The sequence below is a fragment of the Sciurus vulgaris genome, assembly GCF_902686455.1.
Source record: "Sciurus vulgaris genome assembly, chromosome: 9".
Classification (NCBI taxonomy): domain Eukaryota; kingdom Metazoa; phylum Chordata; class Mammalia; order Rodentia; family Sciuridae; genus Sciurus; species Sciurus vulgaris.
The window spans coordinates 117,029,704-117,054,870 of NC_136469.1; the positions used below are offsets into that span (position 1 = coordinate 117,029,704).

The window sequence follows — 25,167 nt, forward strand, 5'->3', positions numbered from 1 at the left end:
AAAAGGCAAGGTGAAGAGCCGCTGGTCGGTAGCTAGAGTGACAAGAGAAGGTGTCTATGATAAGACACCTGCATAAAGTGAAGAAGCAAACTGTGCAGCAGTCCAGACTCTGTTTCAGGCATAGGGTAAGGAATCTTTGAAGATCCTAAGTGTGTTGTGCTCAGCATGATCACGGTCTGCCAGGAAGCTGCTGTGACTGGTCAGGTTCAGGTTGGGATGAGTGAGAGAATGGGAAGAAAGGATTTCAGAAGTATCCCCAGGCAAGTTGATACCCGGCCTTGCAGGTCATGTGTAGAGATTTGAATTTTGTTTTAAGTGTATGGGAAGCTGCTCAGTCGAGAGCTAGGATAGAATGCTCTCATTTATGTTTTTAAAGGACTGCTTTAATTTGACTCCAGAAGAATGAGACTTTGTGATAAGAGTCAACCTGGTTATCTATTTAATGTGCTGCTGCAGAGGCCAAGAGAAGATGGGGTACCTGAGAACTGGGTGTTGAGCAGCGACTGGATGTATTATTAAAGAAGAGGTGTCGGGACCTGAGGGTGTATTAGATCAGTGTAAGAGTCCCACATTTTTAGTCTAATCGTTTGCATGAATATGGTGCTATTTTTCTGAGATAATGAAGACTTGAAGAATGGAGGTAGCATATTAGTAAGTTTGGGGTAGTCGACCAGGGGTGACTTGCAGATGCCTGATGGCAAAGTGACGCTGGTGAGCAGCAGGCAGTTGAGTGTGCAAGTTTGAAATTAAGTGAAGTGTTTACACCTTGGAAATGGAACTGTGGGAGCTATCCACAGTAGCTGTTATTTAGCCAATGTGGGTGGTAGGGACTGATAGAGTAGTTAGGCAAGAGTTGAGGCCACAGCCCAGGTATCAAACATTATATGACAGGAAGAGTGAGTGATCAAGCAAAGGAGCCTAGGAAGGAGTGGTTAGGGACTTACCAGAACAATTAGCAAGACAATTTCTTGAACACAATGTTTTTTTTTTTTCTTAGTTTCGTGTCATTTACATTGAAATCCCTTAATTATACTGATTTAGAAAGTTTAGCTCTATAATTATGCCAGATAATCTGTAAAATCTATATAATAATAATAATTATAATAATTTAAAAGTAGAGCTAAATCACCCTTCCTTCTGTTGATTTTTCTTGCTGGACAAGAATAATGACTTCCAGCAGTTATTGGAATCTGTTTTCCTTCAACTTCATGGCAAGACATCATTGAATTTAGACAGCAAGCTTATTGTGGTTAGATGGTTATGTCAGAATGAGGGATCTTTTTTAAACTCACAAGTATAATTAGGATTTTGCATTTTCTCTTATTTTTTCCTAGGATTATGATGATTAATGACACTTTAGATTCTGATATTTGGTACCAGATTACGACTTCACAGTACGGTCACAATACTCTTAATTAAATGTTCAGAAATAAAGAGATAGTGTTATGTGCAGAGAGTATTGATGCTTGACTCCTGTTACTGTGGCAAAAAAAAAAGCCAAAAAAAAAAAGCAATAAAGACTTGATGTCCAAGTTCATAGAGCTTATGTTCTTAAATAAATAGGCAAGTTGGTTGTACTTATTATTACTTATTACTTATCAGTTTACATAGCCAAGGCACTTTTCTACTGTATTTAGTCTGTGAAGGATTTGGCTAGTGGTACATAGGTTTCAATTAAAGTGTTAGAAGGTCTGAATCAGAATTATTCAATTTGATAAATTTTCTTTAGTACTTACTGTTTCATGCATTCCCTTGTGAATGACAGATATGGAATCCAGAAAACTTCATGTTTTGTTATTTTGTGCATACTGCCCGTTTTTCTGGACTGCAGGAGTCAGGGGGTGAGATCTATCTGTAATGGTTAATTTTTGAGTTCAAGGGATAGTAGAAAATCAATGGAACTTCAAAATAATGGTCACAGTTGCTTCATCATATTTGTGATGAAAGTTTATTTTTATCTGCAAGTTATGTCAAAAACTTTTTTATCAATAGGAAGAATAAGGAATATTCCAGGATGAGAGCAAAAGAAATATGAGGGAAAAGGTATAATCATGCCATTTTCCTTAAATCTCCTTGAATAGCTGCCATGTAATACCCACTATTTAAAAGCAAGTACATTCATCACATTCTTATAACTCAGTTCCACTTTCTTTTTTATTTTCTCTAAATCAGTAATAATCTTGTAATAACAGAGATAGAATGATAATATATTAAACTTACCATGTGCCAGGTGATTTGAAATACTTAAGCCTTCCAGTGCCCGTACAGTATTGACAGCACCCTTTTTGAAATCATAGTAGATTCAATTTGCAACTTAATGTGAAGTTGTTTTGTTTGTTTATGTTAATTTAATACTACTTTTGTACAGGTCATCCTCAGGAATTAAGTCAACTCATGTACCAGGAGTATAAATATAAAATCTAAGTTGCCAGAATTAAAAATCTCAGCATTTATTAGAAAATAGAATGTTTACTATGAAACTTAAGCTAATTTATTAGACAAAATTATGCATACACTTACAAAATATATACATGTAAATATATATATACAAAAATGTATACATGCACTTTAATTCCATCTCTTAAACATGGAATAGAGTGAAAAGAAGTCAACAGAATGAATAAAAGTAACCAACTTGATAGATGGTGAGTACAGTAGATTATGAACTCTGACAGAATAAAAGCATTAGGCTGGGCCAGCACACAGCACTTTGTGTGGTACAAGGTATGACCACATGTTTATTTCTAGGCACGTAGATGTGTGTATTAAGTAATTGTGTATAGATATAGAAAAGGAATAGTGGAAAGAAGCAGATTGCAGAGATCCTGGGAGGTGATGATTTTGATTTTAGACATACTGAATGTGAGACACTTGTAAGGCATCTAAGGAAAAATTGCTAGAAGAAAGTTATTTTTAAGAATTGGATGCTCATGAAAACATAAATGGACAAGACAACATCGTCCTTGAAACTCTAGCCAGAGCCATCAGACAGATGAAAGAAATTAAGAAAAGAATAGGAAGAGAAGAACTCAAACTGTCACTATTTGCCTATGATGAGTCTATATTTGGAAGAACCAAAAAATTCCACCAGAAAACTTCTAGAACTAATAAACAAATTCAGCAACAGGATATAAAATAATTCAGTAACAGGATATAAAATCAATACCCCTAAATTAAATGCATTTCTATACCTCAGTGATGAATCCTCTGAAAGGGAAATTAGGAAAACTATCCCATTCATAATAGCCTCAAAAAAAAAAAAAAAAAAAACTTGGGAATCAATCTAACAAAAGAGTTGAAAGAACTCTACAAGAAAACGACAGAACACTAAAAAGGAAATTAAAGAAGACCTTAGAAGATGGAAAGATTGACACCTATAATCCCAGTAGCTCAGGAGACTGAGGCAGGAGGATAGAGAGTTCAAAGCCAGCTTCAGCAAAAGCGAGGTGCTAAGCAATGCAGCGAGACCCAGTCTCTAATTAAAATACAAAATAGGGTTAGGGATGTGACTTAGTAGTCGAGTGCCCCTAAGTTCAATTCCCAAAACCTCCCCTGACATTAAAAAAAAAAAAAAAAAGAAGAAGAAGAAAATGGAAAGATCTCCCATATTCTTGGGTAGGCAAAATTAATATTGTCAAAATGGCAATACTGCCAAAAGCATTATATAGATTTAATACAATTCCAATTAAAATCCCAATGACATTCCTCATAGAAATAGAAAAGGCTAAAATTCATTTGGAAAATTAAGAGACCCAGAATAGCCAAAGTCATTCTTAGCAAGAAGAGTGAAGCAGGAGGCATCACAATGTCAGACCTTAAACTATACTACAGAGCCATAGTAACATGAACATCATGGTATTGGCACCTAAATAAACATGTAGACCAATGGTATAGAATAGAAGACACAGAGACAAACCCACATAAATACAGTTATCTCATACTAGACAAAGGCACCAAAAGCATTCATTGAAGAAAAAATAGCCTTTTCAACAAAAGGTACTGGGAAAACTGGAAATTCATATGCAGCAAAATGAAATAAGACCTCTATCTCTCACCTTACACAAAATTCAACTGTAAGTGGATCAATGACCTAGGCATTAGACCAGAAACCCTGCTCCTAATAGAAAAAAAAGTAGGCCCAAGTCTTCATCATGTCAGTCTTCCTTAACAAGAACCCTAAAGCACAAGAAGTTAAGGAGCAATAAATGGGATGAACTCAAACTAAAAAGCTTCTCAGCCAAAGAAAAACTCAATAATATGAAGAGAGAGCCTACAGATTGGAAGAAAATCTTTACCACATGCACCTCAGATAAAGCATTAATCTCTAGAATATATAAAGAACTCAAAAAACTTAGCACCAACAAAACAAATAACCCAATCAATAAGTGACCTAAGGAACTGAACAGACACTTCACAGAAGATATAAAACCAATCAACAAATATATGAAAAAATGTTCAATATCACTAGCAATTAGAGAAATGCAAATCAAAACTTCTCTAAGATTTCATCTCACTCCAATCAGAATGGTTATTATCAAGAATACAAGCAACAATAAGTGTTGGTGAGGATGTGGAGAGAAAGGTACACTCATACATTGCTGGTGGGGTTGCAAATTAGTGCAGCCACTCTGGAAAGCAGTGTGGAGATTCCTTAGAAAACTTGGAATGGAACCACCATTTGACCCAGCTATCCCACTCCTTGGCCTATACCCAAAGGACTTAAAATCAGCATATTACAGTGACACAGCCACATCAATGTTTATAGCAAGAAGAGTGAATAACTAAGCTGTGGAACCAACCTAGATGCCCTTCAATAGATCAATTGATAAAGAAACTATGGTATGTATACACAGTGGAATATTACTCAGCCTTAAAGAAGAATGAAATTATGGCATTTGCTGGTAAATGGATGGAGTTGGAGACTATCATGTTAAGCATAATAAGCCTATCCCAAAACACAAAAGGCAAATGTTTCCTCTGATATGTGGATGCTGATCCAAAATGGGGGGAAGGGTCAATGGAAGAATGGAGGAACTTTGGATTGGGCAGAGGTGAGTGAGGGGAGGGGAGGGATGGGAAAGATGGTGGAATGAGATGCACATTATTACCCTATGTACACGTATGATTGCACTAATGGTGTGATTCTGCATCCTGTACAGAGAAATGAAAAGTTGAGCTCCATTTTGTACAATGAATCAAAATACATTCTGCTGTCATGTATAACTAAGTAGAACAAATCTAAAAAAAAGGTAAACGAGGTGCAGATACAGATTTTGGAATCACTACTACATACAAGGAAAAAGGAAGAGTCACTTAAGAGTCTACATAGAATGAGAAGGGAAGTGGCATGTGGGAAGCCTTCCACGAGTACCCATTATTTGGAGGTGGGAGCTGTGTTCAGGGAAAGAGGAGCTGCTCTGGAAGAAGAAGTGGCTTGCTTACCCAGAAAGTGAGGCAAGAAACCAAGAGAGAGTGGTGTTACAAAGCCCAAGAAGAAGGCAGCCATGAATCCTTTAACAACTAGGATGCGTTTTGAAAATGCAACTCAAAGTGATTTTATCCTTGGTGAAGATCATAGGGTGTGCCCACCCAAACCTGAATAGTACAACCCTACACACTTAGGGTTATGACATACGTGTGTGTGTGTATGTGTGTGTCAAATATGACACATGTTTATCACTGATATCTATACATGGCATATCTATGTGACACGTACATACGTATTACATATGTATGAAAGCCAGTTAATCCTAGGTCTACACTGAGCAAAACAACATGAGATTTTATCAAGCACACAAGAAAATGATGCAATCAAGAGATGGAGTAAGTGCAAGATACATGAGTCTGCAGCTGGTGTAGCACAGCATACCTATTGTGTTACAACAAACTTTTTTCAAATAAGCAACACGAGTACACTTTAAAATAATGAATAGTATAGTAAATCATAAACTAGTAACAAGGTCGCATATCCTTGTCAAATCCGTGACATAGGGTACTTAATTATATGTCTTTCTACGGGTGGCAGCGCAGTAGGCTTGTTTGCGGTGGTCTCACCACAAACTCCTGAGGAACGTGGAGCACTCGGATGTTATGTTGGCTTGGACATCCACAGATGACAGGACTTTTTTTTAGTTCCATTATAATCCTATGGAACCGATGTCAAATAAGCAGTCTGTCCTTGTCAGATGTTATGTGGTGCATGACTGTATTGCAAGAAGAAAGGAGCAGTTAAAAGTGCCAAGTGCTGCCCCGGGGGGCATGGCTGATGAAGTTAGATACCCCAGGAGTCCATCTGAGAGCAGAAGAGATCAGACAGGTACCTATCAGATTAGGGCTGAGAACTAAAAACTGAGACCGCTCGTGAGGCATCTTTAAGGTCACCTCAAAGCTCATGTATTAGTGCCGGAAATGTTCAGAGGTGATACAATTAGATTTTCAGAGTTATGACCTCCCTGGGGGAGTAGTCCTTATTTCAGTAGATTCCTGGGTGGTACCTACAGGCAGGTGGGTGTGGCATCTTGTCCCTCCCTCTTCCTACTCTCTGCTTCCTAATGGCAGTGAATGGAGCAGCTTTCCCCTAGTGTATCCTTCTGCCATGATGTTCTGCCTTTTTTTCAGCCAAAAACAATGGAGTTGATCAACCATGACCAAAACCTCTGAAACCATAAGACAAAATAAACTGTTCCTCCTTTAAGTTGTTCTTATCAGGTATTTTGATCATAGTGACAAAAAGCCGAATAATTTAGATGGTTTGTCAACAATGTCTGGAGGTTAATGGGATTAGTGAAAGGAGAGATTTGACTCCAGAAGGGAATGTATACAGTCAAGTTTTAGAATGGTTTGGCTTGTGGTGGAAAAGAGACATGGAAGGGGGAAGATCGAAGATAGGATGGAGAGGACGACTGAGAGACAAGGTCTCTCAATTGTAATAGAGAGACCTTAACATGAACCAACCATAGAAACGAAAAGTTGTATCCCGTTTGTGTACAATGAATCAAAATGCAGGCTGTATAAATAAAAAACAAATAAAAAATAAAAAGATGGTAACCGCATGAAAAGAAGATGTTGGTAGCTTCTAGATGTGGTAGTGGGATGTTGAGAGATTAGTCTGGCAGTCTTCAATTGCTTTATCAACAAGGAAGTTTTAACCATGATTCCTGAGCTTTTGACCTGAGTATCCGCAGGCAGGTAGTATCATATGCCAAGGTAGGGAGGTGTGCTCAGGCACATCTCGTCACTCCCAGCTGTGAGGGACCATTTCAACAGCATGTCACAATAAGAGAGTCTCATAGCATTGCCCTCTTTCTCATCTCTCCTTTGATCTCTTGGCCCCTTGGGGAAAAAAATGACTATCAGCTAAAGTAGATTGTGGTAGACTTGTCAGTGACAGATAAAACTGTAGCATTTTGAAATAAAATAACTTCCAATTATTCATGTGATGCCATTTAGAGATAGTGTGAATAATTGAAGCAGAGAGAAACCAACTAGCTTTCAATTTTAGTCTTTATTTTTTGCTAGTAACAACTTCTGCTGGAATCCCACATCATAAACTGGTGAATTAAATTCACATCTTTTTCTCCTGTCCTTGACTTCCTTTCATTAAAGTGTTAAAATACATTAATGCTTCTTAAAGGTAAAGAGGAAGAATTCCCTGAACTGGAGAAGTTCATAAATTTGATAATCATGCATTGTATAGAGTCCCTATTTAAATGTATGTTTTAGTCTTCACGGTAATTTTCTCTGTAGGTATGGCATGAGTGTCTTTAGACAGAAAAATATTGCAATAATATTTTCCACATACAGAGCATTTTTGCTCTAAAAAGCTCTAAACAGAAGGTGTTCCAGATGGTGTCTCTTTAATGTGGATTCTTTGTATTCTTTAAAAATTATTATTTTGGAAAATAAAGCTTTTTTGATTACACTTAAGGGTTTCTGGCATGCTATTTGATGCTGTTATTGGGATTTAGATTCTGTACTTTTCTTTTAGGCCTCAGAATTTCTGTGTGGGGAAAAAGAGAAATCCTTGTTTTGAATATCTATTGTAAATAAGTGAATGTTGTGGACCAGAATGTCAAAAGGCATTTTCCTGGATAGTAGATCATATCTCCATTTACCACCCACTAAGTCCATTCAGATCATTACTCCATTGCATAATCTAATCATTTTTCCTCTGATTCTTCCTGCATTCACACTTGAGTTTTTGGGGACACCTCATATCCAAACTATAACACTCTTTATACATCTCTTTCTAATAAATATTGTACTGTGTTCACCACCTTCATCCATAGCTGCATGGCCATTTGCCAGAGACACCTATTATTAGGCTTTTGCTGAAAGGTTGCTGGTTATAATAAACATAATATGAGGACTTAGCTGTGTTAATAGAAACAGAAAAAAAACTTTTTTGTTGTTGTTTTTTCTTCTTGTTTCTGATTCCTTCCTTGACCTGCAGTATAGCACACTTCACATTGTCAGCTCCCAAGGCTGACTGCATTTCAGTTTTAATTGCAAATTCCAGACATTAAAAAAGTTAACACTGGGGATTAAGCGCTTTATCAATTTGTTCCACAATTATGGAACAGATTACTTTTCTCAATTTGGGAGATAAACACCCTAAATTCAAGATTCCTTATTTTATATCAACTTATTCTGTATGATCTTTTCTCTCCCCATGAATTGTGTTTTATGGGAACTGATATGTTAGCAATCCTCCGGAGGCTGAATTATCTAAAAGTGGTTTCTAAATTGTGCATGTAATTGCAAATTAAACAGTAGCCAATTGCCCACAATATCAGCTTGACTGCTTTTGTAACTTTCTGATGATTTAATTCTCAGAGATGGTTTAACTGAATGTTGCCACAGCAAACAAGAGATTTTCTTCTCTAACAACCCCCATAGGTTTTTCAAAAGGAAAGGGCCTATTCAAACTTACATTATAAAGTGATTTTATGTTAACGAGAATTATGATGAAGGGAATGAGTAGCTAGTTAACAAAAGGTATGTTTTTAAAGTATGCACTCTGCTTCAAAAATGTGTTTTATTTAATTTGAAATATCTTTATATGCCAGAATGTAAGATTATGAAGAAAAAAACATAAAAGAATGAGACAATTTCTTCAAGGTATTTGTTATCAGGAATTTTTTTCTCTCCCTCTTTTGAGAGAGGTATATTTTACTGGGTCTGAAATCCTAGGTAGGATGTCAGTAGGAAAAAATGAGGGGGCTGGGAGACCAACTATTCTAAGAGGTAGAAACTGTAAGTTGAGAAATAGGATGGTCAAGAAACAACTGCAGTCCTAGTTGGCCTTAACTTTGAGAGTTTGAGGTTGAAGTCAGAGCCAGTGGGCTTAGAAGGATAGATAGAAACCATAGTGCTTTTTCAATTAATTTACCTTTTTCTGGGAATAATTGCAGATACCTTATAAGGTGTAGAAGACATTTTTTTTAAAAATACATTTTTAAACTGCTTTTTAAATTATTGTTAAAGGTGAGGATTTAGATTAATTCTGCAGTTAGCAGGGCACCAGTAAAGGCTTTGAGCAGACTGTCTGATAGTGTGCAGAGATGATGGTGAAAAACCAGAACACTTTCTTTCTCGAAGAATCAGGTGTCTTAAGATTGTTTACCAAACTCCTGACTTGAATAATAAGCTATTTATAATATTTCCTACTTCGTTATTCTTGTGACACAGTCTCTGCATCTACATATTTTTTTAATAATTGGTGTTCGCCTGTTTGTAACTAAAATCCTATCTCCATGCCCCAATTTCTTATCTGATGAGTAGAAAAAAATACTTTCTCTCTCTAAAATGAAGATGATTTATGGGCATAATGCTAAATACAGTGTGCCAGACTCCCATTTCTGGCCTTGAAGGAATAATTAGCATGCTACAGGCCCTCCTACTTTAAAGCAATTAGAAATCTGGACAAAATATGTGAAACAACTGTTTCCAGACTCTGAAATATAAACACTCCTGGACTGTGATTACAGAGAGGAGGGAAATAAGGTAAGCTTTAAGAGCACCTTGACTTTCTGTCTGCAGGCCCTCATAGGCCATAGCATAGGGAGTTAGGAAAAACAAACAAAATGTGGTGTTTTTACAGAAATAGGGGTTCCATAACTGAATTTGCTGGAGTGTGTACCATAGCAGAGGGAAATAGAGTTTCAGAAATCTCCATAGAATTTCCTTTGCATATTTGCCTTAATGTTAATTTGCTTATTCGTAGTGTGAAACTTCTGAGGCCATGCAGACACAACTCTTAGGGTGCTATGAGTTGGGTAATTTCCATAGCTAGACGACAGTGGGATATATTCAAATTCTATCCATTCAGGTAGTAAAGACCTCATTAAATACACAGTGCCTTTAGTAAAGGCAACAAGATATCACATCCTATTATAAAGGCTAGCTGAGTAAAGGATACTTTTTTTTTTTTTTAACCTTACTAAGGTTAAAAAAGGTAACCTGTCCCACAAGTATTTTGGTTGTCTGGAGTCAGACTGTCAAATGATGTGAAAACAAACATCAGTACACTCTACAGGAAGATAACCCAATCCTACTGAGTAACAAGGCTCACAGTATTTAACATGCATCTAAAATTATTAGTAATGTGAAGAAGCCAAGAACCACTATCTAGGTACATATCCAGAAATGAAAAAAGATACTGGAATTAGGATAAAGACTCTAAAACTGTAAATATATTCTGTGCTATAAAGGAAAACATAAACATTGTAATAAAAATGGGTAATTAAGATAAAAACATGTAACTTCTAAGGCAGAAAGACAGTATTTGAAGAGAAAGTTTTACTATGTAGACTCAATGCAGGAATTTATTTTACAGAAGAAAAAAGATGAACTTGTTGTATGACAATAGAAACTATCCAAACATGAGCACAGAAATATTTTTTAAAAGACTAAATAAAATAAACAGAACTTAGTAATCCATGGTGCAATATCAGGCAGTCTCATGTAAATATAAGGAAAATTCCAAAACAAGAAAAGAGAAAGATAAGGACTGAAGAGTCTTTGAAGAAATGTGACTGAACCTTTCCTGAGTTTGATAAAAACTATAAAGCCACATGTATACTAAAGTCAATAAGCATAAAGACAAACTGTGTCAAGTCAAATCATCATCAAATTCCTGAAAATCAGCATGAGGAAAAAGAAAAATTATGGTACCAGAAACAAAAAGTACATTAAATATATTGGACAAAGTTGAGAATATCTTACTGGAGAAAGTTCAAATCTAGAAGATAATGTAATGAAATACTTAAAGTGCTGAGAAGAAAAGACCCTAAACAAACAAATCCAACAGGTAGATTTCAGCTTAAATACCTAGTTGAGCAAAAATATCTTTCAAAAGTTATATCAAAATAGTTTTTGGTTTACTTATTAAACTAGGGAGAATTTTCCTGAAAATATTTAGTACTTCAACTTTGTTTCATGTTGTTTAAAATTAGCCTGCAGATATTTTCCTCACTTCTCTAGCCTCCTGGAAGATAAACATACAGATAGCAAAAGAAGCAATAAAATAAAAAATCTTAGAATGTTGTTTTGTTTTAATCTCTGCATCAGAATTTGTGTTTTGTCTTTCTTTTTTAATGTCGAAAAGATGAGATTATTTGCATCTATGGAGTTATAAATTGTTATCATAGTTTTTATTTTTGGTAATGAACCAATAAGAATAAGATTGTCTCTATATTACTAAAATACATGAAATTATCCAGGAAAATTTTTCAAGGAATTAAAAAGCTTCTGTGTTTACTTGCAAAAAAAAAAAAAGTTTTTTGGCCAACCTCATGTTGATAGATTTCAGACCTATTCCAAAAGAAATGATAAAAAGAAACTTGGATCTGTGTAAAAAAAATGAGAAACACCAGAAAGCATAAATATTGATAAATTTAAATGACATGTTTATCATTTTATACTTTCATCAAAAGATAACTGATTAGAGCACAAATAACTTTATATTCTAGAATTTATAGCACATATGGATGTGTATAACCAGTATGGCAAAAAGAAGGTGGGGGAATGAAAAAAAATTATGGCTTTTGTATGTGAACTGGTTTATATTATTTTAAGGTATATTTCAAAAATACATGTTGAAACCCCTAGAGAAACCATAGGCAGGAAGCAAGGCAATATAGCTACTAAGCCAGTAGCAAAGATGAAATGGAATCATAAAAAAAAAGATATGAGAACCCAGGAAAGAAAAGGAACAAAGAAGATAGGACAAGAAAAATAAATGACTAGGATGGTAGGCTTACTTAAATATAATCAAACTCATAATTATATTAAATATTAATGGTCGAAAGCTACAGGTGCAGAGATTGTCAGAGTAGGTTAAAAAAAGTAGGACATAGACTATAGCTTCTATAAAAAACATACTTTAAATGTAAAGATAGATTGGTTACTTCTAAAGAGAGGGAATGACATACCATGTAAATCATTTACATGCTTGAGTAAACATTATTAATATCAAAGTAGTCTTAAGGACAAGGAATGTTATCAGATAAAATGAGACTTTTCCTAGTAATAAAAGTATCTATATCAAGAAGACATACCAATCTTAAATGTGTTTGTTGTTATTAATCAAGCTTCAACATTTATAAATTAAAAATTGACAAAAGTAAAGGAGCAATAGACAGTTGCACAGTTATGGATGGAGATGTAACCTTTTGGCTTTCATTCACAGATGGGACAAGAAGACAGATAAATAAGTAATGATATAGAAGATTCAGAACTACTCAAATTAATTGATGTATGTTTATATTTATGATGTATAAATCATTTATATGCAGACATACTGCACAACCTTGTAATATTATTTTTCAAACACATGTGGAACATTCATCAACTAAATCCTAGACCATAAGACAAGTTTCCATAAATTTAAATCATTGAAATCTGAGTTTGTTTTCTAACTAGAAAGGAATTTAAACCAATAATAGATACTTAAGCAATTCCTAAATATGTAGAAATTAAGCACACTTTCATTTAGCCTATGCTTCAAAGTAGAAACTACAGGAAAAATTAGGAAACATGTTGATAAAATGATAATAAAAACATATCAAAGTTCTTTTCTTGAGGGGCGGGGTACCAGGATTGAACTCAGGTTGAACTCAGAGGCAATCGACCTCTGAGCCACATCCCCAACCCTATTTCGTATTTTATTTAGAGACAGAGTCTCACTGAGTTGCTTAGCTCCTCACTTTTGCTGAAACTGGCTTTGAACTCTCGATCCTCCTGCCTCAACTCCTGAGCCACTGGGATTACAGGAGTGTGCCACCACACTCAGCTGAAAACATATCAAAGCTTTGAGGTGAAGCTATAAAGCAGCACTTAGATGTTTACAGCTTAACATGCTTACTTTAAATCAAAAGATCTAACATCTAAACTTCTGCCTTAAAAGTTAGGAAAAGAAGAGCAACGTTAAACCCAAAGTAACACAAAGAATGAAATAATACAGAGTTGCCCAGATTCGTGAAATGGAACATTGAAAAAAAAAAATAGTAAAAATTCGTACAGTCAATAGCTGGTTCCTTGAAATGATCAGTTAAATTTATAAACTTCTTTGATTAATAAAATTGAATCAAATTATATCAATATAACATTATCAATGTTAGAAATGAAAGAGAAAATTCACTATGGACCATCTTAATATTTAAAATTGAATGGAATATTATGACCAACTTTATACATTGAACATAGTATAATTGAAGAATTTCTTGGAAATACATGAATTAGGCAAAAATATTTGAATATGCACTTCTAAACAAGGATCTGTGAATAGCCAACAAACATAGCAATATTCAATATCAGGAAAATGAAGATTAAAATTCCAATAAGAGAATATTCTCATACTGGAAAAACTAAGATTAAAAAAATGCCAGTGAAAGTGCTGGCAAACATGATTGGATTCTAAATTAATACATTCGTTTTGGAGAACAGTTAAATAGCTTTTTAAAAAAGTTAATTTATAGTTACTGTGCATCCCAGTGGATAAGCTCTTTGGCACTTATTCAAAATACAGCATATGCCCATAAAATGACTCCAACAAATATTCAAGTCAACTCAACTTAATAATAATTAACTGGAAAGATGCTAAATGTTCTTCATTGGATAAATGTATGAACAGTGTGTGTGATATATTCACTCATGGAATACTAATTAGAATTTTAAAGTTATGTGTATTAACAACATGAAAGAATCTTAAAAACATTGCACTGAGTAAAAGAAACCAGATGTGAAATAGTAGGATTACATAATCCTTTTTGTACAAAAGTCTAAAACTGGTAAACTAAGATGTAATGGTAGAAAACACAAGTTTTGGCATGGAATTGTGGGTCGAAGGGATTCACTGCAAAAAGTTATGGGAGTGATCCAAATGTTTTATATATTGATTATAGTAGTAGTTACACAGGTGTAGACTTTTGAGAAAATGTTTTTAACTATAATTAAAATGAGTGACTTTTTGGTGTATTCAAAGATCCTAATGACCAGATGTCACTCAGAGCAGTAAAACAATTCATTGTTTTCCATAAAAATCAAAAAGCCTACTTTACGATTAGCATGTTTTGCTTTGAGAGCTTTCTCAGGAAGTAGAAAGAAAAGTACATAGTGAACATTGCCAAAATCATCTTCCTGCACTCTTTCCATTACGTTTCCAGTGTGTCTAAGATACTTAACAAGGTAGCATGTACACGGTCCCTTTTTCAAGAAGAGAAATAGATCACCGTTACGAATGGCTCCAAGAGATCATCTTTCAGTAATGTGACTTAGTGTGATCAGTTGTTTAGGAAATCCTGTTTTGTGACTCTTTCTGTGATAAGAAGACAGAAAAAATAATAGCGGATTTCTACTTCTAGAATGAGCATTTTGGAGGAATGAAAACCAGGACTTAAAATTATGGCAATCTCAGGTAAAGGATCATAGACTGAGTTTCACTAGTTGGGAAAGAAAACCTGCCTTCTTAGCTCAGTTTTACTGTTCCTTCCTAGCCTTTGGTCTTAAGTAAATTCTTTCTGGTCCTTAGATCCTAGTCACTTCCAGTTCTCTGGCTCAAAAGCTCAATGAAAAACTAAGATGGCACACACACGTGTGCAAAGCGCACACATGCACACACACAAGCATCACATGTATACATATATATGTATATATGTATATGTAAATGTGTCTCTCTATATGAAAGGAAAATATGAGTTTTCTATCCAGAAAGTATTTATCATTTCAGCAAATACATGCTTGGAATTATGTCTTCTTTGTTCACTGTACTAAACATACGTATTGATAGATGTATCCTAAATCACATAGTGTTTCCCTGATTTTGGGGATTTAGGCATAGTTCCATTTTGTAAGTGCTCTGGTAAATGTAGCTCTTGGTGTGCGTGTGCGTGGGAGAGGGACAGAAGCAGATGTTGGGCAAAAGTGTATCTTCCTTTCAGGGATATACTTACAGTGGGGTTCCCAGGTTGGAGTTACTTGTCAGCAGTTATGTATGCATATTTTAACTTCCTTGGTACATATTGCCACAACTCTTCAGAATATCTACTAAACCTATAAAATTTCACCTTGTTACACTCTTTAGTGATGAGTCTTATACTTTTTACATCTTTGATAAATTGCTTTTTACACATTGCTGTTTTCGTATACATATTTTTGATTATTAGGCTGGTTTGCATTTACTGGCCACTGGCACTTCTGTGGATTATCTTTTCACTGCTGATGTCCATTCTGTTGGGACTGAACACTTTTACTTTTTCATAAATGCTTAGAATATTATCTTTTCCAGTTATATTTGCGATTTGTGTTATTTGCTTTTCTGTTTTATTTAAAATGTTCTTCATGAGTAAATTTGTTTTTATGCAGTCAAATTTATTGATCCTATTATTTGTGAAGAGACTTCTCAAATATGATTGTTGACACATTGTGGTTACTATATTGCAATTTTGAGAGAATTACTTTTATTAGTTCTGGGGCTTGGTGTCTAGATCTTATTGAGCTGTCTTCATTTGTTATAGCAAAGAACATTTCTTTATATGACTTTGAAATACACTTTGAAATTTGTACCCAGAACATGGACAATTATAATTAGAGTTCATCAAAATAACTTCAGAATTTCAGGATGTAAATTAAAGTGTCCTTGGAACTCTTACCCAGAAACGTTAACTGACTGGTTGATAGCACTTGAAATCACAAAGTTGGTCAGGATTTGTGTTGTAAATGCGTTGTGATATTATTGGATGTGCATGGAGTTTAGCTGAGCATCAGAGGAAGATTGTCATGCTGATACTGCTCAGTGTCAGACATCTGCCCTGGATGGTGTATTTTAGGATTCACTCTGACAGGTTGACTCAGGAGTTAACTTGCCATGGCTCCTTCTGCCCCTCACTGGTTCACAAGAAGACAGCTAACCTTGTCATCACGGGATTTCTTCTGACTAGAAAGAAAATTTGACATTTGAAAGGTTCTCATTGCCAGAATTATACCGGTATTGTAGGAGGGCTGTTGCATTTTAAATTTCTTTCACAGCTTGCTTGAATACTCAGTGTAGTATTGTATAAGCAAACAAGTTTTAAAGATTTTGTGTCTCACTTAGAGCATAATTATTAGGTTAAAACATCTATGGAAATAAAATGAGGAAAAAAATAAGTTTTTCTCTTTACCTCAACTCTTAAAATTTAGCAAGACAAAGTTGGAATGAAGTGTACATAATATAGTGGTTTTGTTATTTCTGAGGGAATTTACTTGAATTTCATTTAGACAAATATAGCTAGTCAAAGAATGCTGTCAAGCTAAAGATGATGTAAGGTAAATGAAAAGGCTAAAACATGTGAGAAGTATTAGAATAACTGTCAAAATTCTTCAAAAAACACAATTACAAAATTGTAGCTCAGGGCTTCTGTGGTCATGTGGAAAATAAAAACAAGAGGTAATGATGTCAAAAATAAAGAGACGAGGATTCCAGGCACAAGTGTAACAATTCTAGCAATTTCAAATGGTGTTAGAAATAAGTACACTGAGCAGGTAGTTTTGTCTTCTTATAGGAGCATTGTAAGAAGAGAAAATAAGGAAAGGAAGTGGTTTTTTTTTTAATTTTAAAATCAGAGCCAGTGATAATCAGAAATGTCGAAAAGAGTATATACTGCTCTCCTCTCACCCCCCTGCAGAAGCCCCAGAGCTCAGGCAGTTCATACTTTAGGGGAGGCATTGAATCAGCATTTATTTTTAATTTATTATTTTAATTAAATGTCATATTGGGCAAAGGACTGTAAAACTATCTTGTATCCACTAAATGCCAGATTCTATGCCTTTATTAGAGAGACTGAAGTACTCTTGTTGCTTCTCTGTGTGCAGTTTGGTGTCTAGCAGCTAAAACACACAGATGTGGCAGAAGGTAGATCAGAGGGCACAGTGACCAGTAGAGGATGGAGAGGGGAAGCCTGTGGCACTCTAGGCACCGGAAGGAGAGCAGGGACTTCTGTCTGCGAACACCACCTGGAGCACACCTTGGGGGCAAGTGTTGGAGTAGCCAGTCAAAGAGCAGGAAATGTTAGTTGCACAGACACAGGTGCAATTTTTAATTTTTGTTTTGAATGTGTTCTGTGCACAAAGGAATGGCAAATAAGGTGAGAGGGAAAATACAGAGAGATCAAGGAGGCCTTTTCATCTTGAAAATGCCAGAGCTGTAGGATGCTGATCCAAAAGCAGTGCCATTAGCTGTGCCTTTTAGAGAGATCACACTGGCAGTAGTAATGAGTAAAAGACTCGGAGGATGGAAAATTGGAAAAGGAATTTTGTTAGGGGCTTTAGTGACCTCAAGGAACAATATGAAAATCTAAAATAAGAAAATATTGGAAAGAAGAGACAGGGTGAATATTTGGGGGACTGGAGTCAACAGAATTTTGTGACTGAATTTATGTGACAGTGATTGAAGGATGGGCCCACGCTAGAGTTAATTAATCCTAAATGTCTGGTGCGATAAGCGGAGAACTGTAGTGCCAGAAACAGTTTGGTCTGGACAGAGAGAAAGGTTTGACAATATTTTTCAAGCATTACGGTGAAGGTATTAAAACATAAATATTTATTAGTGTCTTGCTTATTATTGAGTTATTAACATCTGTTGTGTGCTGAGCTAGGTACATGTATTATCCTGATTTCACCAGTGATGAAACGGAGGCACAAATAGACTGATAACTTGTCTAAGGTTAGCAAGGAAGTATGGGGCAGAGTTAAAGTCTGGAAATTATGATTGCAGTTCCACTTTCTTTCTTTCTTTTTTCTTTTTCTCTTTTTAAACAGTGAGTGCTAGGGATTCAGCCCAAGGCCTGGTGCATTGTGGGCAAATGCTCTACCACTGAGCTGCATGCCCAGCCCACCCTGTACCCACTCTTAACCACTCCTTTGCTCTCACTTCTCAGCAAAATCTGATTTGTGGGAGAGTTACAGCCTGGAGAGAGGGATTTGGAGCTACTGATTTCATGGGGGAGATGAAAGCACTGACCAGAATGACATGTCCCTGGAGATTCTGTGGAGTTCGAGATCACACATAACCCTGTTATTCAGAAAGAGGAAGTGAGCTTGACACCAGGAAGTGATGAGAAAGATCGGGAAATCCAGGAAGGGTCTTGCTATAAAAGCCAACATAGAGAGTATTTTTCATTATTTTTTTTATAAGAAATGAAATCATCAACACTATTAATATCTTTAAAAAGTAAAACAAAGGCAGAAATATGTATTAAAAGTCACTTGTGATACCTGCCATGGTGGTTTTAGTTCCATTATCCAGAAACAGAATGAAAGAGTTGAAGAAATGAAAGAGTCGAGCCCTTAAACTGGGAGAACTTCCTCTATTAGTGGGGAGAAGTGACTGTCTAAGCAAAAGGGAGATGAGAGGAAGCTGTGGTGAGTGGGAGGTCGAAGGTAAAGGAAGGGCTTTTCTCACAATGGGCGAGGCAGGTCACATTTCTGTAGACTTAGGGTTAATCTGTCTTGAGGTAAAAGTTTGCTTTTTTAAAATATTTATTTTTTTTAGGAAAGCAAAATTATAATTTGTCATGCTTTTTAAACTTTACAGAACATTATACATCCATGGGCATACCAAGTTGGATTTCACAGTCTGGCATACTGCAATTGAAAAAGCAGCAGGTACAGATGGTAATGCATTACAAGATCAGCAGCTCAGCAAAAATGACGTGCCCATTATTGTGAACAGCTGTATAGCATTTGTTACACAGTATGGTATGTATCACAGAGTTTTTATTCAACTCCTAGAACCCATAGCATCACTCTTAGAGCTTCTAAGTGGTACCTCCATTGGACTGAATTAATGCCCTTTACATTCCTAAGTGCACCTGGGAAAAGTAAAATCACGGCCACTGCTCAGCTAGCTCCCATTCTTTCGCCCTGTTAAATTCATATGAATTGTGTAATACCTCTTTTACCATTCTCTTTGTCCTTCGTATGCATAAAAATGTTAAATAATATGTTGAAAGAGTATAAAATGTATGTATAAATAATAAAAACTATTTTTCAGTGGTTACAAGCCAAGAATGAAGCTTTGAGTAACTCAGAGTGCCTAAGCATGTTTTTTAGAAATGGTGAACTATGGGAAAATCTGCAAAGGGATTTGTGTTGAGTTGGCTTGCACAGTGTGTGCCTCAGTGGCATTCGACTGGTTGGTCAAATGTTTAAATTAAGGATGGTTATGAATATAACTGGTTCATTTGCAAGATATTTTAATGAGTAGTTGGCAAGTAAAAGTAAGTTAGTTGATTTATACTTACAGGGTCCAACTTCATTTTATTTTGTTTTGCTTTGTGGTGCTGGGGATTGAACCCAGGGCCTTGTGCTTATGAGGCAAGAACTCTACCTATTGAACTATATCCCCAGCTCCCAACTTCATTTTAAACACATATGCTATGGCAGGTATTTTAGCTATGCCTTTAAACTAACATTTATTGTCATTTATTTTAAAATTATCATGAATCTCTCAAATTGATTCTTATTTGTGTATATCCTTCATATTCTGACAGGCAGAAGTTTCTTGATTACATTTTTTAATATAAACATGTTCTTCACCTTTTAACCCATAAATAAGTGCCTTTTATTTAGAGAGGTAAAAGTTAAAGATAGCCATGGGTCATATATGTCCTAGTATGAGCAATTGGCCATATGCTGATATGTAACATATTGTCAGAAGTAACAGGGATGATGACAAAAATAATATTCAGGAATTACACTTGTGTGTACTTTAATCTCTTCAGAGTAGCATGTCATTTTAAGTATTTTGCTTCAAATGCAATTCAAGTACAGTTTTTAATGTCCACATTCATTGTGTTTGCATTGCATAGCTACTGAAAATCTGTACATGAGTGCATGCCTGGCCTTCCTGATATGGGAAGTTTCTTGCCATGGTAGTGCATTTGTCTCCTTATCAACTATAGTATAATTTGTTTGAAAGTAGGGGAAGTGGGTGGTTATCATCTTCACTTGTCACCATCACTCAGCATTAATGCACTTGTGTTTCACTGGGATAAATGCACTGGTACACTTGTGTTTCAGCAAGAGCATAACCTCATGGGGAGTTTTCACATATTAGTTACATACTGGTGTAGGGTCTTTCTGAAGCTGACAAGTGATTAAAATAACCCGACTAGTTTCAGTGTAGCCAATTTTATATTTCGCTAGGGAAATCAGAAGTTTCTTTGAATTTAAAACCATTTGAGTCTAAAAACCATTAAGCAATATAGCACTTTCTGCTAAATCACATACATGATAACTACTTTATAACCCTAACACAAGGTGTATTAACGTGCACATTAAAGTAATAACGCCAATAAACAATTTGTTTCTATAAGTAGAAACATGGGTTAAAACCAATATTATTCACAAGTATAAAAGGAAAGATTTAATGTGAATATAGAAACTGCCCACTGATTGTAGGATGCAGATAGTTGGCTCAGAATTTCCAGGCCTGTGGGTTAAAATCTAAAAGCCAATTATCTGTGCTCTTCCTGTCAAGATGTGGACTTGATCAAGTTCATGCTATAGTTTTTAGGATTTTAATTTTTTCTTGATGAACTACAGTAGTTAGTTCTTGGGAGAAGTTGTTTTTAATTTGCATAAACAAAATTATGTTCAAATTTCTATTCATTTAGCCAATCTTATTTGAGAACCAACTATTAGAAATTTTCTCAGCAAGGAAGGTAGTGTCTGAGTCATGAGGTGAAAATGTGTTTTGTTTTGTTTTTTTTAGAATTTACTTATTCTTGCATTAAGCAATTGTTTATTGAATGCCTCATGAGTTTCTGAGGCACTATATCTGCTGAATCTATATAGAGAATAAGACAAAGTCCTAGCTGTCTAGAAGTTTGTAGATTTAAGGATGAAAGGCAGACAAGTGAGCAGACAGTGTTCAAAATTCTAAAGTAGAGAGATGTAGGGTGTCCTTGGTATTGGGGGTGAATTTCACCCAGAGCAGAGGTGACAAGGGAAAGAAGCCTTCCTCTATTTAGAGAAGTTTGCATACTTACATAGTTCAATGTGGTCAGTGCTTAGTGTGAGAAGAGGCATGTACAAGAAGAAGGAATTTATACCAACTCTTGTTGATTTTTATGTATCTAATCCTTTAACTGTGCCCTATAGGTAGTGGGAGGGCAGGGTCCAGATTTTTGAGCTTGCTGGTAATATGAACAGACCTGTTTTTAGGTCACACTGTCAGTGTTGTGTATGGCAGCACAGGAAGAGGGTCAGAGGGTTGTGCAAACAGAGAGGAATCAAGCGCACAAGATAATAGCATTTGGGTTGGAAAGCAGGGGACAGTTTTGAGAGTGAGATCATGATGAAAACTCTATGTGACACAGTATTTTTCTTGATGCGATGAGCTAGAAAGAAAGGTTCTGACTTGCAAGAAGGTAAGGAGAAGGCAATGCCTTATACTAAGATTGAGGAGATGATACATATATAAAAGATATAAGATATATATATAATATATATATATATGTGTGTGTGTGTGTATATACCTATATATTCATACATATATACATTGTTTATTGAATGCCTCATGTATGTGTGTGTGTGTGTGTGTACACATATATATATATATATATGTTGGGATTGGCAGGTGAGGTAGCAAGTGGGGCAGGAGAATATTTGCCATAAATATGTGAATAATATGTATGTGTCAATCTGTGTTGCTTGTGTATGTAATGGAGTCTGTATGTGATGTGTGTGTGTGTGTGTGAAATTTTGGAAATTAAATCCCAGGAAAAAATGTATGTGTAGGAGTTGAAAAGATGAGGTTGGATGGTTTCATCCAGAGAATTCTCTGGGGGCAAAGAGAATAGAATTAAAGTTGGATGTCTGGAATCACCAGCAAAGTCTCAACAAACAGAATAAATAGAACACTTTCCGCAACCACAGAGGGAAGGGGAAAAGAAGTCATACGAGATCATCATGGCCTCAAAGCCATAGGATTAAAAGCATTTTAACAGAGATTCCTTTGGCCTGTCCAATGTTGCCAGCACTTCTCATTAGCTGAAAACAGAAGTACTTCTAGAAGAAAAGGACATCATTGACATTTTTTATGAAATGTTCCCAACAGTGGGACTAGGAGCAGAAGCAACACTGTATAGTGAGAGGATTTACAGGCCTGTGAGACAGTAGGAGAGATAAATGTAAGTTATCTCTTGCTTTGGAAAGGAAGAACAAGAACCCTGGGGAGGGGAGGATTTCCATGTTATATCATCATCCTTGCCACTCTGGTACCACCTACCTGTCATTATTACTGTTATTTATTTGGGGCACCTGGTAACTTTGCAAAAGAGTTGACCCAGCTCTTCACTGGGGAGAGGGTGAAGGTAGAAAGAAACAGGAAGAAACTAATGGGTGGATATGGGTTCAAAGTTTGGGAAAAAGTGTATTCCAGAGCCTCCCTTTCCTTACACTCCAGAGGCTGCCGTGTATTCTGGGAGACTAAATGAAGATATGGCACTTGAGGTTAAAAATTAAAATTGAAAAAGATCTTACGAAGTACCAGAGGGCGTACAGATCAGAGGTTTGCTGAAAGCTGAAGGTGAACTAGTTTGTTCATCAGATTTACACTTTAAATACTAAAATTAAAGTTAAGAAGTCTTTCACCACTTGCTTATATTTTTTTAATCTCGGTCATCATCCCAACTCAAAAATTTCTTCCATTTTTAAGATATCAAAGTAGATTTTAAATGCAGACATTATTTTATTTAACTCTTTTTTTTTATAATTTTGAAGGTTTAGGGTGCAAATATATCTATCAAAAGAATGGTGATCCTTTGCACATAAGTGAACTCCTGGAGAGTTTCAAAAAGGATGCAAGAAGCTTTAAATTGAGGGCTGGGAAACACCAGCTCGAAGATGTGACGGGCGTGCTGAAAAGCTTTCTCTCTGACATTGACGATGCACTACTCACCAAGGAACTCTATCCATATTGGATATCTGCATTAGGTAATGTCTGCAGAGCACAATGCATGCTTGCCTTCCCTGGTATTTAGGTTTATTTTTAATCTTTAATAATCTGAAAATTATCACAACTCATCAGTCCTTTCATTTATTCTGCCTCTTCATTATACATAACAGTGTTTTTTTTAACTTTCTTTGTTTTCCTTATATTTCATCTAATGAAATAAAGCTTTAAGAAATGGCCCTAGAAAAGTAGCTTATTTAATCATTTATTGGGTCATATTAATTTCATTAAAATCTACTTTAGCATGCATTAATTTAAGACAGATCCCTTTCCTGATGAAAAACTTTAAATGTCTAATTGTCTTTAATCTCATCTTTTTAATCTTTATTCATTTTTATGTAATATACTGTTTTTTCTCCATACTTCTAGTATGTATGTCTGTTTGTGTGTGTGTATGTGTATCTTACACACACATATATATATTTTCAAATTTTTCTTAGTAAACATAAGCTTTTCTTATTTTTCTTCATTTTCAAAATGATAATTTTCAGTCTTTTTTCTAGTTTTTAAAATTTACCTTTGATTTATATCATAATTACAAATCTTTTTGTTATACAATTAATATTTCAAGATTTTTCACAAAATGGCTTTTGAATTTGGCTAGATGATATTTGTACACTTATAAAATGTCATGCTAGTGAAATGGTATTTTTATGTGTCTTACAAGAACAAGATAGGTATTTTCAAAAATAAAGATAAGGAATTGGAAAACAAAAGTCAGGAAAGATTTCAGGTCTTATAGAAAATACAATAATCTGTTAAAGTAGTCCAGAATTCAGGAGATTTAATAGCGTTCTTAGAAAAACAGATCATATATCATATAAATAAGTACTATGCCACTGCAAAGTATTCTTGGCCTCAATGCCAGGACACAAGTGTTGAGAGTTGAGAAATAGAATTTTTTAAAAAATAGTTATTCAATCTAAATATATGTATACACACATACACACACATGTATTCAAAGGGATTAATCTTGAAATGATATTACAACATAATTTTGAAATCATATCACAAAATATGTACGGTTTGAAAATCATCCTATAGTACCCTTATAAGCATCAGTAAGAAGACAGTAGGATTGTTACTAAAACTTTTCACAATTTAACATATTCAGAAGGTAGTACTTTATTTGATTCCAAATTTTTTTCAAATCAAAAGGCTTCACTGACAACAAGAAATGTTGCCTGTACAGTTTTCTAGGATATAAAAAAAATGTAATTAGATGAGCATCTCGTTAAGCCCAGTTCCCTTCCAATACTTATTTTTGTTTTAAGGTGATTTTATTATAACTATGAAGTTATTTATAATAACTCTTTTAGCATGACTTACAATTTTTTTATTGTAAAATCATTTATCAAAAATGTATAAGAAATAAGTTGCCAAAGTTGTCAGATGATAAAGAAGTCTTCAGTGCTGCCATTCTACCAGGAGGAAGTAGTTGGTGACTGGTAGCCAAGTGTCAAAAGGGGATGTGTTGGCTGGGGATATTGCTCAGCTGGTAGAGTGCTTGTCTCATATGCACAAGGCCCTGGGTTCTGTCCCCAGCAACACAAAGAAAAAAAGGCGGGTGGGGTGGGGTGGAGTGGAGGTGTTCATCTTTCACTTGCATGTGAATTCTTTGAGAATCTACTTGGTGAGTGCTTTGAATACAGGGTTGAATAACCTTTTTG

The 25,167-nt window shown here is 35.3% G+C and overlaps 1 protein-coding gene across 5 annotated transcripts in view; it reads left to right on the forward strand.

Moving 5' to 3' along the window:
• Window positions 1-25,167, forward strand: part of ARAP2 (ArfGAP with RhoGAP domain, ankyrin repeat and PH domain 2) — a 187,528-nt gene that overhangs the window by 102,032 nt on the left and 60,329 nt on the right. For all 5 annotated transcript variants that reach the window (XM_079152776.1, XM_079152779.1, XM_079152777.1 and 2 more), the window contains exons 20-21: window positions 19,073-19,236; window positions 23,266-23,478. In XM_079152776.1, coding sequence (XP_079008902.1) covers window positions 19,073-19,236; window positions 23,266-23,478 — 377 coding nt within the window. The remainder of the gene's footprint in view (window positions 1-19,072; window positions 19,237-23,265; window positions 23,479-25,167) is intronic.